Below are 22,842 nucleotides of genomic sequence, written 5' to 3'. Positions count from 1 at the left end.
TGATGCATGCTACCCTCCTTAATCCATAACAAGTTAAATAACTATCTCCAATACTTTTGAAATTTTTTGACCACTTAAAACAGAAGATCTTAATTCTTAGGAATCAAAGAATGAGAATTATTACTACTGTACATTGTGCTATTAAAATTTAGCTGTTTCCCAAAAGTTTCAGCACCCTTACTTTTTTTTGGTACTGGAGATTGAACCCAGAGGGGCTTTACCCCTGAACTGTACCCCCGGCCTGTTTTTTATTTTGTGTTTTGAGATGGCATCTCACTTAAGTTGTTGAGGCTGGCCTTGAACTTGTGATCCTACTGCCTCAAGACTTCTGAGCTGCTGGAATTAAAGGCATGCATCACTGCACCCAGCAAACTCCCTTACTTTTAAACAATAGTAATTTCTGTTATATTATTTTGCCCATCCCCCTTACTTCTGTAGCCAAAAAAAGCACCATTTACTGATCCAGTATATACTAGAATATATACTGGACCAGTAAAAGGTGAAAAGGAGACATTTTAGAGTCCTGCAAGAAAAAGAGAACCACAAAATTAGAGGCTTTACAATTCTTATCCCATAACCAAAACAATCATGAACAATTTTTAAAAACTAAATTCTTATATATCTGAACTTTGACAGAAAAGAATACTGTTAAATTAGGAATCTTGTAAACTACCACCACAACTCCAAAGTAGCACTAAAACAAACAAGAGGAAATAAAATCCAAAGAGAATTTACTGCAGAAAATCAGGAAACAACTGTTTATTCAGATCAACTTGGGAAACTATTTCCTTTTCCCAGAAAATAACCAGGAAACAGAAGCAAGCTTAGGTCTATACTCAACACAATTGAATATACTCAAGCATTTGAGAGTATAGAAACACCTTGAATTAGAAATTTAAAAACTAAATGGAAGAAAAAATAAACTAAGTGAAAATGATGGTGAAAAGGAGAAATGAAAAAGGGATGTGTAAGAAAGAAATAAAAGAAAAAGGTAGAATTATAAGTGAATAAATTAGGAGATACCCTAGAGAGATACTCAGATGAAAATTTAATGAGAGTCTATGAAGGAAGGCTTGAAAACAACCAAGAGAATTGAAAATTATATAAAGAAAAAAAGTATAATGAGAGAAAGTGTTGATGATGTATTATCAGAGTCCCTGGAAAAGGAAAATAAAGCAGTGGAACAGAATTAATGTTTAAAAATAGAATCTAAGAAAAATTTCCATAAGGGAAACAAAAGCTAAAATTTACAAAGTGAAAGGCTCACTGCGTATGTGGGAAAATTAACCCAGAATTATCAACTTGGAAATATAGCTTAGTAAAACTGCCATATTTATCAGAGATAAATATAAAATCAGCAAGCCTTCTAGGCAAAGCAGAAGATAACCTACAAAGGCAAACTTACAAAAAGCAGAAGATGTTTCGGAGCTAACATAAAAAGCAAGAAGACAATGTAGCATTATTTTTTAGGAATTTATTTATTTTCAGAATTTTATTTATTTTTGTTTGGTTTGTGATGCTAGGGATTTAATCCCAGGGCCTTGCATATGCTAGCTGAGTACTCTGCCACTGAACTACGTCCCCAGCCATTGAACTAAGGACTTTATATTCAGTTGAGGTATATAAAGTATTGAAGATATGGAAAAAGTTTTTCAACATGCAAGAACATGAATAATTCCTGCAGCATTTCTGAGGAAAGACAGAAGGATAAGCCTCATCCAACCAATTGATGATTGAAAAATTTTCAGCAAAATGACTAATAAGGTGAGGATAAGTGTGAAAGACCAATGTACAGTGTTTGTGTGTTAAAGTATAATATTGCAACTAAAAGAAAGAAAAGAGATTAATGTGTAGGCATTAGATGGGTTTTAAATAATTCTGAGGGGATAGGGAAAAATCCTGACTCAAAGAGGCTAAAAATAAAAGAGTTGAACAAAAGTATATCAGAGACCAGTCCAAATGCTCCAAAGCCTTGAAGAAAGACATTTTTATCTTTTTGATGGTATTAAGGGTTGAACCCAGGGTTATATGCATGCTAGGCAAGTACTCTACCTTTTAACTATATTTCCAGCCTGTCTATTTATTTGGCTATTTTTTGATGCAAGGTCTTGCTAAGTTGCCTAAGCCTACCTTGAATTTGGGATCTTGCCTCAGCTTCCCTAATAGTTGAGATAACAGGTGTGTACCACTGCACCCAGCTCAAGAAAAGCTTAATTATTTTTATGAAGCAGACATGGCACTGATGCTTAAACTAGATGGGGACAGTATAGTGAAAGAAAACTTGATACCAGTGTTATTCAACACAAAATATCAGGTAATCCAATACTATATTAAGAAGACTCTATGCCATTTCCAAGTGGGATTTATTTCAGGAATGGAAGTTTGGTTTAATATGAAGTCTAAAGAGCAAATCACTTGTTTCCAGAGATGCTGAGAGGCTTAAAAACATTTAACACTATTCCTTATAAAACATTCAAGGAAATAGAAATCGGAAGGATGCTGTTCTGACATGGTGAAATACATGTAACTTAGTTGTAAACCATGTGTCTTATTCAATAGAGAAGTAATCTGGGAATTTCAACTAAGATCTGTAACAAGGCAAGCATGCCCACTATTGCCACTACTTTGCAACATTTTCCTGCAGGTATTAGCCATTGCAGTTTACTGGAAAAATCAATTAGAGATATAAGAGTAGGTAAAGAAGTAAAAACCAGGGGCTATGATTGTGGCTCAGTGGTTGAGCGCTTGTCTAGCACGTGCAAGCCCTGGGGTTCAATCCTCAGCACCACATAAAAAAATAAATAAACAAAATTGAGGTATTATGTCCAATTATTTCTAAAAAATAAATATTTTTTTTTAAAAAAAGAAGTAAAAACTCCATCTGTACATGATACAAGTGTACCTGGAAAATCCCAAAGAAATTAATGCTAAAACTAAATTAAGAAATTTAGTGAAAGAGAAGAATACAAAATTGATATATATAAATCAATAGCCTTGCTAGGTACAGTGTTTCATTTCTGATATTCCAGCTCCTTGGGAGGCTAAGGCAGGAGAATCATAAGCTGAAGGCCAGCCTGGGCAACTTAGTGAGACCCTGTCTCAATAAATAAAGGGGATGTAGTTGAGTGATAGAGCATTTGCTCAGTGTGTGTAAGGGCCTGGGTTCAATCCCTAGTATTGCAAAAAAAAGATAAAAAAGAAAAGGACAAAATAGCCTTCATATATTGGAAAAAATGCAGTTAGAGAACATAATAGTAGAGAAAATGTCATTTGCAATTGCAAAAAGTCAAATACTTACAAATATATTTAACAAGAAGTATATAAAAATTATGTGAGGAAAATTTTAAGACATTGCCGAAAGACTCAGAACACTTGAATAAATGAAAGATACTCCCTGTTCTTGGATAGGAAGACTAAACACAATGAGTCATTTCTTTCTCTGAGTTAAAATTTATAAACTTAATGTAATCCCAATAAAAGTATTGTTAATAATAAAAATTATTTTTTGGAGTTAGACAAGTTGATAATAAAGTTCATATGGAAAACATGGAAGAAGACCTAAGAAAATTTGGGATAGAAGGGAAATTATAAAGAGTAGTGGTTTTATTAGATAATAAAATATACTTAAGACTTTTTTAATTACAGCAATGGGAATTGGCTCATGAATAGACAAATAGTTCAACAAAGCAGAATAAAGTCCCGAGTTAGTAAAATACATAAGAAAGTTAAGTATGACACTCTTCCCAAGAACATACTCCAAACAGATTAGAGATCAAAATATATGTAGAGTCCGAAACATACAAACCTTAGTGGAATAAAACTGATTGAAATTCAGAGGAATTTTTTTAAATGTTTATTTTATCTATTTAAAAAAATTTTTTTAATTGTTGATGGACCTTTATTTTATTTATTTATTTATATATATGTGGTGCTGAGAATCAAACCGAGTACCTCATACATGCTAGGCAAGTGTTTGTTCTACCACTGAGCTACAACCCCAGCTCCTGAGGAACTTTTTTTAATTGATAAAATTGACTACCTAATATTAAAAATCTTTTCATGGCAAAAAACAAAAATTCATGAAGTCCAAAACAGCTGTCAAGCTTAGAAAAAGATATTTATAATATGCACCATAAAAAGCTAATATTCGTGGGCTGGGGTTATAGCTCAGTTGGGAGAGTGCTTGCCTCGCATGCACAAGGCCCTGGGTTCAATCCCCAGCACCATAAACACACCCAAAAAAAGGTAATATTCCTAATATGTGGGAAAAACTAATAATTCATACACACACACACACACACAAACACACACACACACAGATAAAAGTAGGGTCTGAGAATGTAGCTTAGTGGTAGAGCACTTGCTTGGCATGTACAAGGTCCTGGGTTTGATTTCCTGCACAACAAGTTTAACAATAAAATTGACAAACATTTTTAAATTTTCTATCTACCATACTCATTAGAGAAGTGAAAATTAAAACTGCATTGAGTTGCCTTTACTAGCCTATCAGTGACCATAAATTTTAAAATATGCATTATTTTGATAAGGCTGTGGGAAACAGGTGTTTTCAAACATTGCTGATGAGAATGCAAATCGATCCAACCTATGTGCACTTCCCTTTTTGATTCAGCAGTCCCACCTATAGCAATCTATACTGAAGATATCCCTCCAGCAATAAGGAAGTAAATGTGTATAAGGTTATTGTATTGTTTGCAGTTGCGAAATATTTGAAATAACATATCTCCACATACATAAAAGAGTATCGAACACACTGGGAGATCCACACAGTGGAATATTTTGCAGCTATAATAAATGATGGAGAAGGATGAACCCAGAGAATGATTTCCAGAGAGGATTTATAGTAAGTGAAGAAAGCAAAACCCAAAGCAGATGCCACCCTTCATGCAAAATGATGTGCGGGGTATAATTCACTGGTTCTCATCTGTAAATTTACATTTTTATTGCCTGTTCTGTAAAAATAGACCATGACCCTTTAATATTTTTCCTTTGGGAACTGGCGCGCATTGTTCAGCTGTTCCAGTGAAAAAGGGCAATGAAGAGACCTTGGGGCACTTGAGGGATCTGATGTGCTGGCTCAGCATGATCCCACAGTGCACATAGCTTCCCCAGTGCCCAGCCCCTGCAGTGCACTGCAGTTTTTCCCTGCCACCCACTTCCTTAAACAGTTTTTTTTTTGGCACCATTAAAGGTGGATTTCCAGCAAGTTCCACTGATATAGCACTGCGGCAACTTTTTTTTTTTTTTGCCATTCGTTGAGTCATAGCCAGGTCTCCTGCACTAGTTCTGGATCTTAGTCCTTAGAGGAGAAAAGGACTTCTTGGGCCTTCTTACCCAGTGCTAGGAGTAGGGTGTTCCTTTTGTCTACAATTCCCTTTGCTTCCTTGCAAATCCCTCTTTATTCCAGTCTTTGGTTAAACTTAATAATTCTTAGATTAAGCTTTCTCTGTTCAAATTACTGTTTGGTTTTTTCCTCCTAATTAAACTCAGAATGATATAGAAGAAGCTAAAATTTAAAAACACAGGTATTTGAACAAAAGAAATGGAAAGGATAAACCAGAAGTATAGAGATTCATTTCCTGTAGGAGGCAGGTGGGAAAGGGGCAAAAAGAAGAAAGAAAATGGGATCAGGTTACTAAGGACAAAGAAGGCTTGACACCTCTGACTCTTTTGTGCCATAGTAGTTTTACATCTCGCATACCCCAAAAGTAATCAGACAAAACCAACCAGGATGTACAAGGGGGGGCCCCAAAATAGAATAAAAAAGTCTAACAAACGAACCTAACTCTATTCCAAATGAATAATGTACCAACACTGAAGAGGAGGGGAAAGAAGGAATTAACTTAAGTCTACTAGATAAGGAAATCTCCGTACTGATGTAAGACCGAGGACAAAAAGAACTGTTCATGAGTTAGTATTTCTTATAGGATTCATGGGATTTATTTTTACTAGAATTAAACTAATAAGTAGATTGCCAATCGTGAGAGCTGGGTTTCTCTCTTGAGGAAAAAGAAGTTAAAAACAAAGAAGGCTACAATGAATCCTGTGGATTTAGTTTGAACTCCCTCATTTATACCCCAAACTGGCGATTAGGCCGTGGAGTGCTCTACTGTTGAGTTACATTCTTGATCCTTTAAATTTTTATTTATTTTTTGGTACTGGGGTTTGAACCCAGGGTCACTTTTATCACTGAACTGTCTCCCTAGCTCTTTTCAGTTTTTTATTCTGAGACAGTTTCGTTAAGTTGCTGAAGCTGGCCTTGAACTTGTGATTCTTGTGCCTCAGCCTCCTTAGTTGCTGGGATTATAAGTATGTGCCACACACCTGGCTTATTTTTTTAATTTTGAGATGGGAACTTGCTAAGTTGCCCTGGCTGACCTTGAACTTGTGATTCTCCTACCTCAGCTTTCAGAATAGCTGGAATTACAGGTGTACACTACCACACCCAGCTCTTGATTTTAAATATATTATAGAAATACAGTTCCTTGTGCAGGCATGAGTTAGCATACATATGTATATTTCCTTCCTGTCTCAGGACAGACTCAAGGGGAGGAAGGAAAAATAAGTGATGCCTGTGGGATCCTGAGTAGGAATCTGGAATGGGCAATGGAGAGGCATTGAATTAAATTGTGTGAAGGTTGGAAAAGGTCTGTAGTTAATAATGTTACATTAATGTCATTGTCCTATTCTTGATCCTTATCTAATCATATAGGATGTTAACTTAGGGGGGAAGCTGGGCAAGAGATATAAAGGAACTCTTTGTACTGTTTTTGCAACTTTTCTTTGTCTTAAACTAGTCTACAATAAGAAGCTTAAAAAGATTTTTATTTTTTTGAAGTCCCAGAAAAGAATGTTAAACTTTGATTTTTTTGTGTACCTACAACAGGGTTAGAAAGAGGTTCCTGGAACATCGGGAAGAAACCATAACGATAGATCGTGTTTGCAGACAAGAAATATTTGCTTATGAGATGGTAAGACTCTCATCTTTTTTACTGGTGTTTCCCAAGAAACACTCAACTCACTCATTGGATGCTATTAGTAATGACTATATGGTAGCTTTGTATTAGATGTGCTTAGTTGCAAAACACACTCCATTGAGACTAAGAACTCGTTAGAGAAAAGGACTCAAAAGAACTCAGTTAAGCACATACTTGACTCAGATGGCTCCCTTTATCTCTGCTTTTGGTTTGGTCTTATTCTCACGAATGCTATATTTGTGTCCTTTTTACCATCCTGTTCCTACCCTTTTTGTTCTGTTTCTGATTTTTACTTTAACCACATTCTTAATTCATTATGTCATGTATAAAACCCTAAGAAAAATTTGAGAAGATGAATATTGAGGAATTAGAAGCTACTAGACACACTGAGCTCAGCACCTGCCATGTGCCAGACTCTGCTGGCCACTTGATAGTGCAGAAGGGCAGGAATTGTTTCTCCCTCTTTATTTTTTTAAATTATGGTAGAATTTAACATAACATAAAAATTATTGTTTTAACCACTTTTAAGTGTTCAATAAAATAACATTAAGTACATTTCATAAAAGTATGTAGTCATCGCCATTGTTTTCAGAACTTTTTCATCATCCCAGACGTAATTCTTATACCCATTAAGCAATAACTCACAAGTCTCCCTCTCATAGCCCCAGGTGACCACTCTTCTCCTTTAAATTTCTATGAATTTGCCTATTCTAGGTACCTCAGATAAGTGGAGTCATATAATATTTGTCCTTTTCTATATGGCTTATTTAGTATAATGTCTTAAAGGGGTGTTGATTTTGTATCCAGCTTCTTTGATGAATTTGTTTATTAGCTGTGTTTTGATTGGTTTTGTGTGTGTGTGTGTGTGTGTGTGTATTCTTCAGGGTTTTGTACAAGACTGTGTCATCTGTCATCTGCAAACAGAGATATAACTATTTTTTCTTTTCCAGTTTGGTCATCTTTCTTCCTATCTTTCTTACTGCTTTCCCCATTCCTCTGGCTAAAGCTTCCAGTACTGTGTTGTGTACAAGTAGGAAGAGTGCACATTTGTCTTGTTGCTGATGTTAGGAGGAAGGTTTTGTCTTTCACCATTGAATATGATGTATATGACCTTTTGTATTGTGTTGATTCCTAGCTGATACAGCATTTGAGAGAAAAAGACCAAACTAAAAGCAAGGCAATGTCATGTTTTGTAAAAGACTTTTTGTACATCAGTTGAGGTGATATGCTTTTTTCCTTGTTACTCTGTGAGTGTGGTGTGTTATATTGAGTGATTTGCTATGTTATCTTACATCCTAAGAACAAATCCCACTTGATTGTAGTGTATAATCCTTTAAATATACTGCTGAATTGTGTCTAGTATTCTGTTGAGGATTTTTGCATTCATATTCATAAGGAATGTCGGCCTGTAGTTTTCTTTTTTTGTGGGATCTTTGGTTGTGGTGTCAGGGTAATTCTGGGCCCATAGAATGAGTTAGGAGGAGTTCAGTTCTTTTCAGATTTCTTCTGCAGAGCCTGAGAAACATTTGTTATTAATTCTTCCTTAAATATTTTGTAGAATTCACATAGTCATGTTTTCTGGTCCTGGACTTTCCTTTTGTAGTTGTAGATGGACAGCATGCCTTTATTTTGTTTATTTATTTATATGTGGTGCTGAGGATCAAACCCAGTGCCTCACACATGCCAGGCAAGCGCTCTACCACTGAGCCCCAGCGCCAAACCCGAGAGTTGAAACTTTTCTTTTATATCCTTCTTTTTCTGCAAGGCATGGTGGTGCACATCAATAATACCAGACACTCAAGAGGCTAAGGCAAGAGAATCTCAAGGAATTTGGTGACACCTTGTCATAAAATAAAAATTAAAAGGACTGAGGGGCAACTCAGTGGTAGGGTACTCTGGGTTCAGTCCCAGTACTGCCAAAGGGGAAAAAAAAGCCTTTTTCTGTGAAGTCAGTAGTAATGATTTTGATAGTTTGAGGCTTCTTTCTTTCTTTTTAATCAGTCAGTAAGAGTTTTGATGTTTTTTCAAAGAAATCAGCTTATTTTTGTTGATTTTTTTCTATATCATTTTTCTATTTTCTGTTTCATTTATCTCCACTCTGTATTATTTCCTTTTTAATCTCTGCTATTGTTGAATGAAGAGTTCTGTATATGTCTTATTAGGTCAAATTGTTTAAAGTGTTCAGTTCTTCTACTTCTTTATTAATCTTCTGTCTTGTAATTCTAAGTGAAGTATTGAAATTTCTAACCATTATTGTAGAACTGTTTCTTCAATTTTTTTTTTTTTTTTCCCCCAGAGACACAGTCTTACTTAGTTGCTTAGGCTAGTCTCAAGCTTGTGGTCCTCTTGCTTCAGCCGCCTAAGTCACTGGGATTATAGGTGTACCATTGTGCTTAGCTGGATGGTACCTTTATTAATATATAATGCTCTTCTTTGTCTCTTATAATCTTTTTGGCTTGAAATTTGTTTTGTCTGACCAAAATATATGTGTTTCTGTGTGTGTATGATATATATATATATATATATATCTCCAGCAACAACTGTCTTCAGTTTATTATTTACATGGGATATACTTTTTTGAACTTTCTGATCTGTTTCTAAAGTGAGTGTCTTTAAGACAACAGAGAGAGAAGCAAGGTTTTTCTTTTTTGTACCAGAGATCGAACGTAGAGGCACTTAACCACTGAGCCGCATCCCCAGCTCTTTTTATTTTTCATTTAGAGACAAGGTCTTTCCAAATTGCTGAGGCTGATGCTTTGAACTTTCAATCCTCCTGCCTCAGCCTTGAGCTGTTGGGATTATAGGCGTGCACCACTCCACCCCCATCAAGGCTTTTAAATCCATTTTACCAATGTGCCTCTCTAATAGGAAAGTTTAATCCATTGTATTTGAATTAATTACTAATAAGGAACACTTTACTTCTGCCAGTTAACTATTTGTATGTCTTATGTACTTTCATGTTATGTATAGAATTTTTGTGGTGTGCCATTTTGATTCTCTGCTTTTCTGTATATATTTTAGGTATTTTCTAGTGGCTACCTTAGGGATTTCAGTTCAATCCTGCCTGTGTGTGTGTGTGTGTGTGTGTGTGTGTGTGTGTGTGTGAGATCTGAGGATCAAACCCAGGGTCTTTACCAATGATCTACATCCCTAGCCCTTCTTGGGTGATTTATGTCACATTGCCAGCAACAGTTCTACAAAATAAATATTTTCTGTTTTTTTCATAGATGAGATTAAAACTTTGAGCTGTTTGACTCAAGCCTTTGCTACTAAACATTGTACCATACTACCTCTTATCTGAGTTATAGTATCTGACTTCAAGGTCTCCATTTTTTTTTCTTCAGGAGTCACATGCTATGGGGAAAAAACCTGAAAATTCAGCCGACATGATTGAGGAAGGAGAGCTTATCCTGTCTGTGAATATCTTGTATCCTGTTATATTTCATAAGGTCAGTAGTAAAACCTTTTGAATTTCATGGAAATTGTTTTTGGATTATTGTGCTTACTGAACCCAAGGCTTTGCACACAATAGGCATGTGCTCTGCCACTGAACTATATACCCCCAGCCTCTCTACAGGTAACTTTTCACAAAGGGTTTAATTATTCAGAGTCATATTCCTTAGGCTTCAAAATAAACATAAGCATATGCTGTCTCTCGGGCATATTATTTTTAGAGCTGACAATCCATATTCTTGGCTTTTTGTTGTTGTTGTTTTAATGAGGAATAATAGAAATAAGGTCAAATTTCAAACAATCTCTTGATTATAATTATAGGATTGGAATGCATACCTGATCTCTTTACTAGAAGCAACTGAAAGTATATATAAATCCACAGTGTTTTGTTTTTTTTTAAGAGAGAGTGAGAGAGAGAATTTTTTAGTATTTATTTTTTATTTTTTTTAGTTTTTGGCAGACACAACATCTTTGTTTGTATATGGTGCTGAGGATCGAACCCGGGCCACACACATGCCAGGCGAGCGTGTTACCGCTTGAGCCACATCCCCAGCCCCCACAGTGGTTCTTAATTCAATTCTTTTGTTTGTTTTTTATTTGTTCTTTTTAGCTATCCATGACAATAGATTGTATTTTGACGTATTATAAATACACGCAGTACAACTTTCCTTGCGGTTGTACATAATGTGGAGTTACATGGGTCGAGTATTCATATATGAACATAGGAAAGTAATGTCCAGTTCATTCTGTTCCCACCACCCCTCCCTTCCCTTCATTCCCTTTGTCTAATCCAAAGTACTTCTGTTCTTCCCTACCCACCCCACCCCACCTTGTGTGTTAGCGTCCACATATCAAAACATTTTTGCCTTTTTTTTTTTAATATTTATTTTTTAGTTTTTCGGTGGACACAACATCTTTATTTTATTTGTATGTGGTGCTGAGGATGGAACCCAGTGCCCCATGCATGCCAGGCGAGCGCACTACCGCTTGAGCCACATCCCCAGCCCTGACCTTTGGTTTTTTAGGATTGGCAAGATTGGTTCATTTCACTTAGCATGATAGTCTACAATCCATTCATTTACTGGCAAGTGTCATAATTTCATTATTCTTTATGGCTGAGTAATATTCCATTATATATATATGTACCTACTCAGTTAATTTTATTTTCCTTTTTTTTTTCCCCCTTTTTCCTGCTAATGAGGATTGAACTCAGAGGCACTCAACCACTATGCCACATCCCCAGCCCTATTTTGTATTTTATTTAGAGACAGGGTGTCACTGAGTTGACTAGCACCTCATCGTTGCTGAGGCTGGCTTTGAACTTGCCATCCTCCTGTTCCAGCCCAAGCCTCTGGGATTAGAGGCATGTGCCACCACGGTGCCTGGCCTCAGTGAATTATTTTTTTTTCTTCTCTTTTTTTGGTTCTGGGGAATGAAATGGTGCTCTACCACTCAGTGTCATCCCAGCCCTTTTTATTTTGAGGCAGGGTCTTGCTAAGTTGCCCAGGCAGGTCTTGAACTTGTGATCTTACTACCTCAATCTCTAAGTAGCTGATATTACATACAGGTATGTTATATCTGGCAAGAGTACGTATTCTTGATTCCTCAAATGTGTCCTACGCTCTGATTGAAATATTACCGTTCAGCTGTCCATGATGGCTCGTGCCTGTAGTCATAGTGACTTGAGAGGCCAGTGCAGGAGTATCCCAGGTTAAAGGCCAGTTTCAGCAACTTAGTGAGATCCTATCTCAAAATCAAAAGGACTGGGCATTTAGTTTAGTGATCAAGTGACCTGGGTTCAATCACCTGTACCAAAAAAAAAAAAAAAAGAGAGAGAGAGAGAAATATTGCTATGCATAGATTGTACTTATAAATAAACAGGCTTTTATGAAGTGTCTGCAGTGTACTTAATACTAATTACCTTGTTTGAGGTAGTTCTCAAATTACCATTTAAAAAAATGAAACTTTTGGGTTTATAACCTGAGTGCTTGACTTCAGTGATACAACCTATAGGAAAATTTCAAAGACGAAGCTGATAGATGTGGCAGATAAAGTTACATTCTGTAGGCTCTTAATCCTTGGATCAGCTTAGTGGCATCTTGATCATACACTTAAACTAGAAGAATTCTGTGGCCAGGTATTTCAATTGTACTCATGGGATTTTAATTTGTGGAGGTGATTGAGAAAGAGATTAAAGCCATAGAAAGATGTTTATTACTTAAATTTCCTAAGAGAGGGCGCACCACACAGGGCTACAGAGGGCAGTAAGGAGAGGGGAGACCTAGAGCACAACCTGTAGGAGTTTCTACAGCAGCAGCCAGGTAGGGCAGGGAAAATATTTAGGACTCTGTGGTTTCAGTAATTGCAGTGAGTTGGGGACACAAGGCTGGCCCTTGTCATCAGCTGCCTGACCCTGGTTAATTTAAGCTGACAGAGCACCAGGGAAATACTGGCTGGGTTTGAGGGTTAGACAAAGGAGGTGGTTTTAGAATATGGGCTGTGGGCCACAGGGGAGTTGTAAACAACTTTTACCATTAGTTTGGTGATATAATTCATGGAAGTTTTCAGACAAATTCACAGTCTGAGAAAACAGAACACCAAGTTACAAGGATTAAGAAAATCAGTAACTTCATTTAGGTCTGTTTATAACAGGATTTCTGGTTTAAATACTTTTACTATAAGTGGACATTTACTTATTTACTGTTTGACTTTTAGCACAAAGAACACAAACCATACCAGACGATGCAGGTCCTGGGCAGTCAAAAGCTTACTGAACTGAGGGATTCGATTTGCTGTGTCAGTGACCTCCAGATTGGTGGAGAGTTCAGCAACACTCCTGACCAAGCTCCTGAGCACATCAGCAAAGTAAGGTGATTTCCTGCTCCTCCCTACAAAAAACCAACAGTAAACTAAGGAAATAGTGGTTACTCTGGCAGGTTCATCAGTATTCTAGTCAGTGCTTCCTTCTGTGTGATTCCATCAAGCTGCTGACCTGCCTTTCCTTCTCTACATCATCAGAACTTTTTCACAGAAGTGATATTCTTATCTTGACTTCCTCATTTCTCATCTATTCTAAGAACACTCCTGCTCTTGACCACACAGTTATTTGACCAATTAGTGCTTTTTTTTGATGCTGGGGCATGCTCAGCAGGTGGTCTACCGCTAAGCTACCCAGCCTCACTGTTGCATTTGACTTTGGTGTTCACTCCCTCTTGTTTCAAACTCTGGGAGTTTTAATCTGTCATAACTACCCTTAGCATAAAATTGCCTGAAAGCCTCAATAATTGCTCCCCTTCTTCACATTTCTCGGAGTGTAAAAGGGCCTGTTAGTACAGTGACTAACACCAATCAGGGAGATGATAGATGGAGTTGGTCCTTGCTAGTGTTTGTCCTGTGGTGTTCTCCACAGGACAGAGAAACCTTGGATACCCCTCTAAAAGGAGCAGAGTTGACAAGCTGGCTGTCCTCAGAATTTTCATTGCTCATCTAAGCAAGATTCTTCTGTGTTTCAGAATAGAGCTGAATTAATTCTGTTACCTATTACAACCCCAGGCCTAACTGACCCACTGTAGGAGAAAGAATCTCTTCTGTAGAAATGTAAAGAGGGATTTAGAACAGTAAAGATGGAGATAGAGTTTGGACAAGAACCAACACAATCTCCTGTTTGCCGTTTCATTTTCCACCAGTTACATCAATTTTTATCTCTTCTTAGTTTGACATATAAGGCCTTTTATAATAGTGATTCCCAAATTAACTCCTTTCATACTTCCTATCTCTATATCTTGGGCTTCATTCAGCACGTTGAATTTGTGTGTCTTCCTAATGCATCCCATACTTTGTCATGCCTCTGGGTATTTCAACACCTCCATGCATCTGGTGAGTTCATACTCATATTTCCAAATCCAGCTCAAAATTCACTTACTATGCAGTTTTTCTTGACTGTCTTCTCTTTGCCTCTCTAGCACCTTTTGATTTATTCCATGCTCATATTACAATATACTGATGCTGTTTGATGTGTGTCTGTCTGGCCCACAGGCTGGCTGTCTTCTAGTCTTTTCAGTGATTGACATGGAGACTATCATCATATCTTACATACAGATTAAAAACTTAAAATATTTTTGAGTTATGTTGAAAATGATTTTTTAAGATATTTAGGTTCTGGGGCTGGGGTTGTAGCTCAGCAGTAGAGCACTTGCCTCACACGTGCAGGACCCTGGGTTCGATCCTCAGCACCACATAAAAATAAAATAAATAAAATAAAGGTATTGTGTCCAACTACAACTAAAAAATAAATTTTAAAAAAATTATAAAAAAAGATAATTAGATTCTTCAGAGCTGCCAGGTTCAGTGCTTTTGAAGATGATTATGATGGGAAATAAGAGGAATTTCAAGACTCTACAAAGCAGGAAATATGAGATTTAGTTTTTCTTCAAAGGAGAAGCAAACAGCAATCTTCTGCAAAGTTTCTTAATCTTCCCCCACACAAAGTGATAAAATCAATTTAACAAGAAAAATCTGAATTCACCCTTGTCATTGCAACCTTGTCATCAATACACTGAGTAGTTTGAGTCGGATTTGGGAATCAGTTTTAACCTCCATGAAACCATGGAGATTGTTTTCAATCAGGTTTAGTTAATTTATAGTGTGTACATTGATGCTAATGCCTTGTTTTCTAAGCAGGGGCTAAATGACACATGGTACCATTTCAAAATATTTACACATCTACTGTAGTATTGTTTCTGCCTCTTCCATCTGGTAAGATAATACCTTCTTTTATTGAGCTAAGTATATGAGAACTACCACTATTTTACAGGTAAGGAAGAGTTCAGATACTGTTAGGAGTTGCCGTAGTTCAATAAGCAGCAATGGAGGCTGAATTCAGATCCCTGTCATTTTCTCTTGAGAGGCCCATATTCTTTCTTCTTTGCTATGTGGCTGGCATTGTACCTGGTTTTAGATGTCTTTCTCTCCTCTTTTGTTTACTTAATCCATGAGTGAAATCTTAAGCAGTGATGAATAAAATACTTCAGAGGCTTCTAGTGCATGGACTTCCTGGAATCTATTCAGAGACCTATCTTGTTTACTTCTGGTTCTTCAGCTATATTTTAGAAAGGCAAATGCATATAAATTAGATTTTGCTAATGTTATCTTTTAGCCTTGGAAAGATTTTTATTTCGTTGATTGGAGCCTTTGTATTTTATGGAATTTTTTTTTTAAGGTTTTTGTTGGAAAATTTCAAACAAACCAACAAGAAAGAGAACAGTATAAAGAACTCTTATGTACCCATTACCCACCTTCAGTATTTCTCGGTGTCTTGACAAAATTATTTCATGTATTCACCCTATGGTATCATAATACCTAAAAACTTCGAAAATAATGGAGTTCTCATGCTGTCAGGGACAGGGATATATTTGGCATATATTTCATTGGCAACGGTGGAACAAATTAGGAAGCTATAGCTTTTATGACTGAGGAAATAAGAATTTTTATTCCAACCAATAAATTTTTTTTATTTTTTATTCTTAGTTGTAGATGGACACAAAATACCTTTTTTTTTTTTTTAATGTGGTGCTGAGGATTGAACCCAGTTCCTCACACATGCTGTTTAAGCACATTACCACTGAACCACAACCCCAGCCCTAATTTTTTTTTTTTTTTTACATTTTTTTTAGTTGTTGATGGACCTTTATTTTATTTATTTATTTATTTATATGTGGTGTTGGGAATTGAACCCAGTGCCTCACATATACTCTAGGCAAGCGCTCTGCCACTGAGCTACAACTTCAGTCCCTAGCCAATAAATATTTTAAAATAAATTTCATATGATAGGACTGGGAGAGTTTGGTCAATGTCATTAATCTCTTTTAAAGCCTTAAAATGTAATGTGCTTTGCTATTTGGTTTTGGTCCATAATAGTTCAAGAATAGAGTAGGTTTTTAAAATAAACATCACTGCCAGTAGCCAGGCACAGTGGTACACAGCTACAATCCCAGCAACATGGGAGGTTTGAGGCAGTAGGATCACAAATTTGAGGCCAACCTGGCAACTGTCTCAAAATAAAAAGGGATGGAGATGTAGTTTAGTGGTAAAGCAGCACTGCATTTGATCCCCAGTACCAAAAAAAAAAGTTTTTTAATAAATTTTTTTAATGGTTCCTCATGTTTTAATATCTAATCTATTTACCATTTCTACTTTGCATAGATTAGTCAATCTTTTTTTTAATATTTTTTTTTTTAGGTGTAGATGGACACAACACAATGGCTTTTATTTTTATGTGGTGCTGAGGCTCGAACCCAGGTCCCGCCTGTGCTAGGCAAGCGCTCTACCACTGAGCCACAATCTCAGCCCCGATCAGTCAATCTTTAAAAAAAAAAAAAAAAAAAAAACATTTATTTTTAGTTGTAGGTGGACACAATATCTTTATTATTTTGTTTTTATGTTGTGCTGAGGATTAAACCCAGTGCCTCACGCATGCTATGCGAGCACTACCACTGACCCACAGCCCCAGCCCTCAAGTTAAAAAAAAAAATCTAGGGCTGGAGATTGTGGCTTAGTGTCTTGACACTAAGCCCAGTAGAATGCTGGGCTAGCACATGTTAGGCACTGGGTTTGATCCTCAGCACCACATAAAAAATAAATAAATAAAGGTATTGTGTTCATCTACAATTAAAAAGTATGTTTTTTTAAAAAAAATCTATAACCGTGCTTCTTCAGCACTTCTTTTCCAAGATCATTTTCCTCACAGCAGATTACAAGAATATCCCTGAAATTCTAATGTAGCTGATTTGAATGTTTTTGAGCAAGTAAATTACTAGTAAATAGCCTAAAATTACACACAAGAAATTATCTTGGGCTGGGGATGTGGCTCAAGCGGTAGCACGCTCGTCTGGCATGCGTGCGGCCCGGGTTCGATCCTCAGCACTACATACAAACAAAGATGTTGTGTCTGCCAAAAATTAAAAAACAAATATTAAAATTCTAAAAAAAAAAAAAAAAAAATGTCAGATGACCATACTAGTGATAGTTAATTTGTAAATGAAAACAGTAACTACAAACTTAGGTTACACTAGATTAACAACAACCTGTGTGTTTACATCCCCCAACCCCCTTCCTCAGGGCCTCATGCATGCTATGTAAGCACTTTAACAAAGAGCTATCCCAGCCCTTTTAAAATTTTTTGAGACAGGTACTCACTAATTTGCATAGGCTAGCCTTGAATTTGTGATCCAGAGCCTTTCGTGTAGCTGGGATTATAGGTGTGTGCTTTGTAATTAATTATGTCGGTAGGCTTTAAGTTGTTTAAATTACATAAGAATTACTTCTCTATAAGTATTTTGTAATGATCAAAAGTTTTATATACACCAAACTTATTACCAAAAGCTCCATCCTTTTTCCCAAATGCCAATCCAATAATGAGAACAAGGTTTTGAGAAAAAGGAAAAAGTGTTATTGCGTTGCTAACAAAGGACAAATACAGGGACTTCTGTCTCAGAGACTGTGATTTTGACTCTCAGGGGAAACCAGAGGACTTTTAGAGGTGATTTAAAGGCTACATTTCAGCTGTGACTTGTCAGAGATCATGATTCATTTGTAGACTTTCAAGATAGCCATATCTTCAGTTTTCTGGCACCTTCCTGAAGTCTGAATTACTTTATTCCTGTGGTGTGTGTGTGTGTGTGTGTGTGTGTGTGTGTGTGTGTGTTTAAGAACAGATAACTTGGCCTAGAACAGGAAAAAGGGTAAGCTTGCTTTCCACCAGGGTTAGTGAGAGAGCAAGGGAAGAAAAGAAGTGGGGGAAAATGTCAGTTTTAAAATAAGCTGCAGTGGCAAAGCAGCAAGGGTTATGTTCAAAGCATGAAATGGACCCTCATTACACTTTGCTTCCAAAATAAAACAAGTTATTCTGTCAGAACTTTTTCGACCCTCGCTTCCCCACTTTGAGATTTCTACAAGTATACTAAGTGATAGATTTTGTTGTAGCAGACAAATATGGTATTAAATACATTATATCTTTTTATCTCCACAACAACCTGTGAAGAATGTGATGGCTTTTACTTTAGAGGAAACAGGGTCAGTGAGATTTAGTGACCTATCCAAGGTGAAACAGCACAACCAGTTGTGTCTGTTGCCAATGTAAGATGATTTACAAATGGGGAAATAAAGATTATTAAGAAGGAAAAATCAGAGCTACAAAGAAAAGAAGTTATAGGATTAGGTTAAAATTATTTTAATATCTGAAACTTAAATTCTTGCTTTTGATTCTCACTGCAGTCCTTGTAAAATACTCTAGGAAATAATATTATTCTCACTTTATAGGTGAAGAAACTGAAGTCTGAAGAAAGATTATTATGTACCTAGAATCACAAAGATAGTAAGTTACTAAGTGGTGGGTTAAGGAAAATAATTCAGATTCTCTGATGCTCAGCCAGGGGTCTGTTTCTACATATTGGTAAAGGACAAATCTAATAAAATGATTCTTAGCTCTGGTTGCATATTTTTCCTAGAGAGGTTTGGAGAAATACTTATGACCTGGGCCTCATATTTAGAGGTGCTCATTTAATGAGTCTGAGGTGAGACTTGGTCTTTGATGTTTTTCTGATTCTGTTATGCAGTGAAGATTGATTGATGGAAAGTCTGATAGATTGAAAGTTAACTGTAGAGCTCCAGCTGTAGATCAGGCCTGTACAATGGCGGAGAAGACTCAAAAGAGGACCAAGGACTGTGATTCACCCCAAAGCACGAATTATTGCTGAAGCTGGGCCAATAGTGATTGGTGAAGGTAACCTGATAGAAGAACAGGCCCTCATCATAAATGCTCATCCAGATAATATCACTCCTGACACTGAAGATCCAGAACCCAAACCTATGATCATTGGCACCAACAATGTGTTTGAAGTTGGCTGTTATTCCCAAGCCATGAAAATGGGGGATAACAATGTCATTGAATCAAAAGCATATGTAGGCAGAAATGTAATATTGACAAGTGGTTGCATCATTGGGGCTTGTTGCAACCTAAATACTTTTGAAGTCATCCCTGAGAATACAGTGATCTATGGTGCAGACTGCCTTCGTCAGGTGCAAACTGAGCGACCACAGCCCCAGACTCTACAACTGGATTTCTTGATGAAAATCTTGCCAAATTATCACCACCTAAAGAAGACTATGAAAGGAAGCTCAACCCCAGTTAAGAACTGAGAACAGGGCATATCAAGATAACATTCCCTCTTTGACTACTCTCTTTCGAAAGGGCCACAGTGTTTGTACATTCTTAGCAGCTCACAGAATAATGTGTGTTGACTTTATTTGATAAAACTGAGAGAGGAAATTAGTGGATTTCCATTGTAACTGTCCTTTATAATTTATATAAAAATGTATTATTTTCCTATACCTATGCTCTTTTCTGATAATTTACAGATTCATTTTTTCTTTTGTTATATAAAATGTTAGGCACAAATTAATTATGTAAAAGACTACTTATGATAAGAAATGGCATGAGGTTATGTATTCTAGCATATGCTAAACTAAATAAATAAAACTGCTGATGACAAAAAAAAAAAAAAGAAAGAAAGTTAACTGTAAAAAGTTCAGATCCCACTACTGTGCCTACTACTATGGTACCCAAGGAAAGATTATTTTAAGAATAGAAATTTCAGCAACTCTGGAGGTAGAGGCAAGAAGATAGCAAGTTCAAAGCCAGCCTTAACAACTTAGTGAGGCCCTAAGTAACGTAGCAAGACTGCATCTCAAAATCAAGAATAAAAAGGGCTGGGGATGCAGCTTAATGTTTCGGTACCCGTCCAGTCCCTGGTACCAAAAGAAAAAAGAAAAACCACCTCTAGCAATAGGGTAAAATTGAAAAAGCCTTGAAAACTAATGTAATACTTTTTGCATAGTAGGTTCCCATTAAATTTTAGACAAATGTATGACCTGAGTTTCCAGAAGTTGCTTTAATATGTGTTATCTTATGCTATATAAATTCTACATACTTAGATCAATTCCATAATTAAGAGTAGGCTTTCTCTCAATACCATTTGTTTTCTTGTAGGACCTATACAAATCAGCCTTCTTCTATTTTGAGGGAACATTCTACAATGATAAAAGATACCCAGAATGCAGAGATTTGAGCAGGTATTGTTTATAAAAATTTTCTCTAAGTCCTTTCCTTTTTCTACTTCTAAAAACAGATAGCTCCACAAATCCTATTATTAGTCCATTAAGGATCTTTGCCAAGGAATTTTATAAATTTCATATTGAAATTACACATATCTAAAAAAAATTAGGTCCAAGACTAAGATTTTATTAGTCTCCAGTCTTTATGTTTAAACTCTTTCTTCTGCTTGTTCAGAAGATACTGTTGTTTGCCCTAGGTGAATGAATATATAATGGTGTTTTGGTATTTAACATAAAAATTTACCTCTAGTACCATTTTATTTATTTATTTTTTAAAATATATATATTTTTTGTTGTCGATGGACACAATACCTTTATTTTATGCATCTTTGTGTGGTGCTGAGGATTAAACCCAGGGCCTCACACATGCAAGATGAGTGCTCTACCACTGACCCATAGCCCTAGCCCACCTCTAATACCATTTTAATTAGACCATACTTCCATTATCAGTGTTCTCATAGTAAGACCCTACATTTGTATTTTTTCTGAGCAGTTAATATAAATGCTTGCTTTATAGCCCCCACCCTTCCCACATTTTTGTGGTATTGGAGATCAAACCCAGGGTGCTGTACCACTAAGACATGTTCTTAGCCCTTTTTATTTTGAGACGGTCTCACTAAGTTGCTGAGGCCAGCCTCAAACTTGTAGTCTGCTTCAGCCTTCCTAGTAACTGAGATTACACATGTGTACCACTGTACTTGGCCTCAGTATATATTCTAGTGCAGCAGTTCTCAAACTTGGTCTTAGCTCCCCTTGGTCTTAGCTCCCCTTGATGGGGTAAAAAGTTGAGGTTCCCAAAGAACTTATGGGTTATAGTTGTATCTATTGTATTAGAAATTGTGAAACTAAGAAATATTTAAGATAGTTAATCTTGTTACATTTACATTTGTGTGAAAAATACATTGTCCAAAATAAAATGAGAAGAGTAGCATTGTTATGTATTTTGCATTTCAAGCTGAAGTGATAAGCATCACCCAGCCTCCAATAAATTGGTTGGTTGTGAGAGGATGAGAGATAAGGCTTAGTATGATTTTGACCTCAGGGACCACACTTTGAGAACTGATACTAACAGATGAAGAAAATTCATTGTGTCTGATTCCAGAATGTATATACTGATATGGTCTTCCTGTCAAGGTGGCATCTGTCCAGTTAATTGGATGAGCCAGCTGATGTGAAATTCAGCTGCCACTAATCCTTTCCTAATTTCTGTGGAGCAGTGATAGATTCTGGCATTTTTTTCTTCCCTCAGAACTATCATTGAGTGGTCAGAGTCCCATGATAGAGGATATGGAAAGTTTCAGACAGCTAGAATGGAAGATTTTACCTTCAATGACCTGAATATTAAGCTGGGTTTTCCTTACTTATATTGTCACCAGGGAGACTGTGAACATGTTGTTGTCATTACAGACATAAGGTAAGTGGCGGCACATTTTGTTATTCAATTTTCTTCTCTTTATTTCTCACTATAAACGCACAAGTAGTTTTTTCTTTCTTTTTTTTTAATAAAAGGAATCATCACTGCAGCTTGGTTTGGGAGCAGCAAAAAATGTCTTGTTTTCCATGTAGTGACCAATTCTGTGTGTCCATTTGCATCTTCAAGAGATACTTATTACTAGTTTAAAAATCTGTAAATTCTTTTAAAAGTTTCTCCATTTGTATATAGTGTTCTCATCCATTCTGTATATCTTGTAGGCCCTTTGCTTTATACATGTTGCTACTATGTGGATATTCCTAGGTTTCTATTTTTCATTTTTCCCTCTGTGGTGCTGGGGAATCAAACCCGAGACCTCATGCATCCTAGGCAAGTGCTGTATCACTGAACTACACTCCCAACCCTAATTCTAAAGTTTTTTGTCTTTTAAAAGAAGAGAATTGGAGCTGGGTATAGGCATATGCCTGAAATTCTAGCGACTTGGGAGACTGAGACAGGAGGATGGATTGCAAGTTCAAGTCCAGTCTCAGCTACTTAAGAGACTCTAAAAATCCAAAATAAAAGGAGCTGGGATGTAAGCTCTGTCAGTGCCCCATGTGAAGCTGGGTTCAATTCCCAGTATCAAAAACAGAAAACAGAAGCTGGGCATGGTGGTACATGCCTGTAATCTTAACAACTCCGAGGCTGAGGCAGAAGCAGTAAAGTCCTGCTTTACTGCTGCTTTGATTCATTCTGAGACTAAGTTTTTCATGGAACAGATATACCTGTTTTTATTATATAAATAATAGGAAC

General features: G+C 36.5%; 2 protein-coding genes across 4 annotated transcripts in view; both read left to right on the top strand.

Moving 5' to 3' along the window:
* Positions 1-22,842, top strand: part of Snapc3 (small nuclear RNA activating complex polypeptide 3) — a 30,805-nt gene that overhangs the window by 4,469 nt on the left and 3,494 nt on the right. For 2 of the 3 annotated variants that reach the window (XM_048783933.1, XM_015502577.2), the window contains exons 3-7: positions 6,905-6,989; positions 10,340-10,444; positions 13,164-13,313; positions 20,494-20,576; positions 21,868-22,032. In XM_048783933.1, coding sequence (XP_048639890.1) covers positions 6,905-6,989; positions 10,340-10,444; positions 13,164-13,313; positions 20,494-20,576; positions 21,868-22,032 — 588 coding nt within the window. Of the gene's footprint in view, positions 1-6,904; positions 6,990-10,339; positions 10,445-13,163; positions 13,319-20,493; positions 20,577-21,867; positions 22,033-22,842 lie in introns of all 3 variants that reach the window. The other variant, XM_015502578.2, reaches the window with a different exon arrangement.
* Positions 19,061-20,033, top strand: LOC107156464 (dynactin subunit 6-like). The gene has a single exon (XM_048783934.1). The coding sequence runs from the start codon at positions 19,314-19,316 to the stop codon at positions 19,641-19,643; it is 330 nt and encodes a 109-aa protein (XP_048639891.1). The 5' UTR covers positions 19,061-19,313; the 3' UTR covers positions 19,644-20,033.

Source organism: Marmota marmota, unplaced genomic scaffold (genome assembly GCF_001458135.2).
Source record: "Marmota marmota marmota unplaced genomic scaffold, marMar, whole genome shotgun sequence".
Classification (NCBI taxonomy): Eukaryota; Metazoa; Chordata; class Mammalia; order Rodentia; family Sciuridae; genus Marmota; species Marmota marmota.
This window is presented reverse-complemented; position numbering and strand designations above follow the sequence as displayed.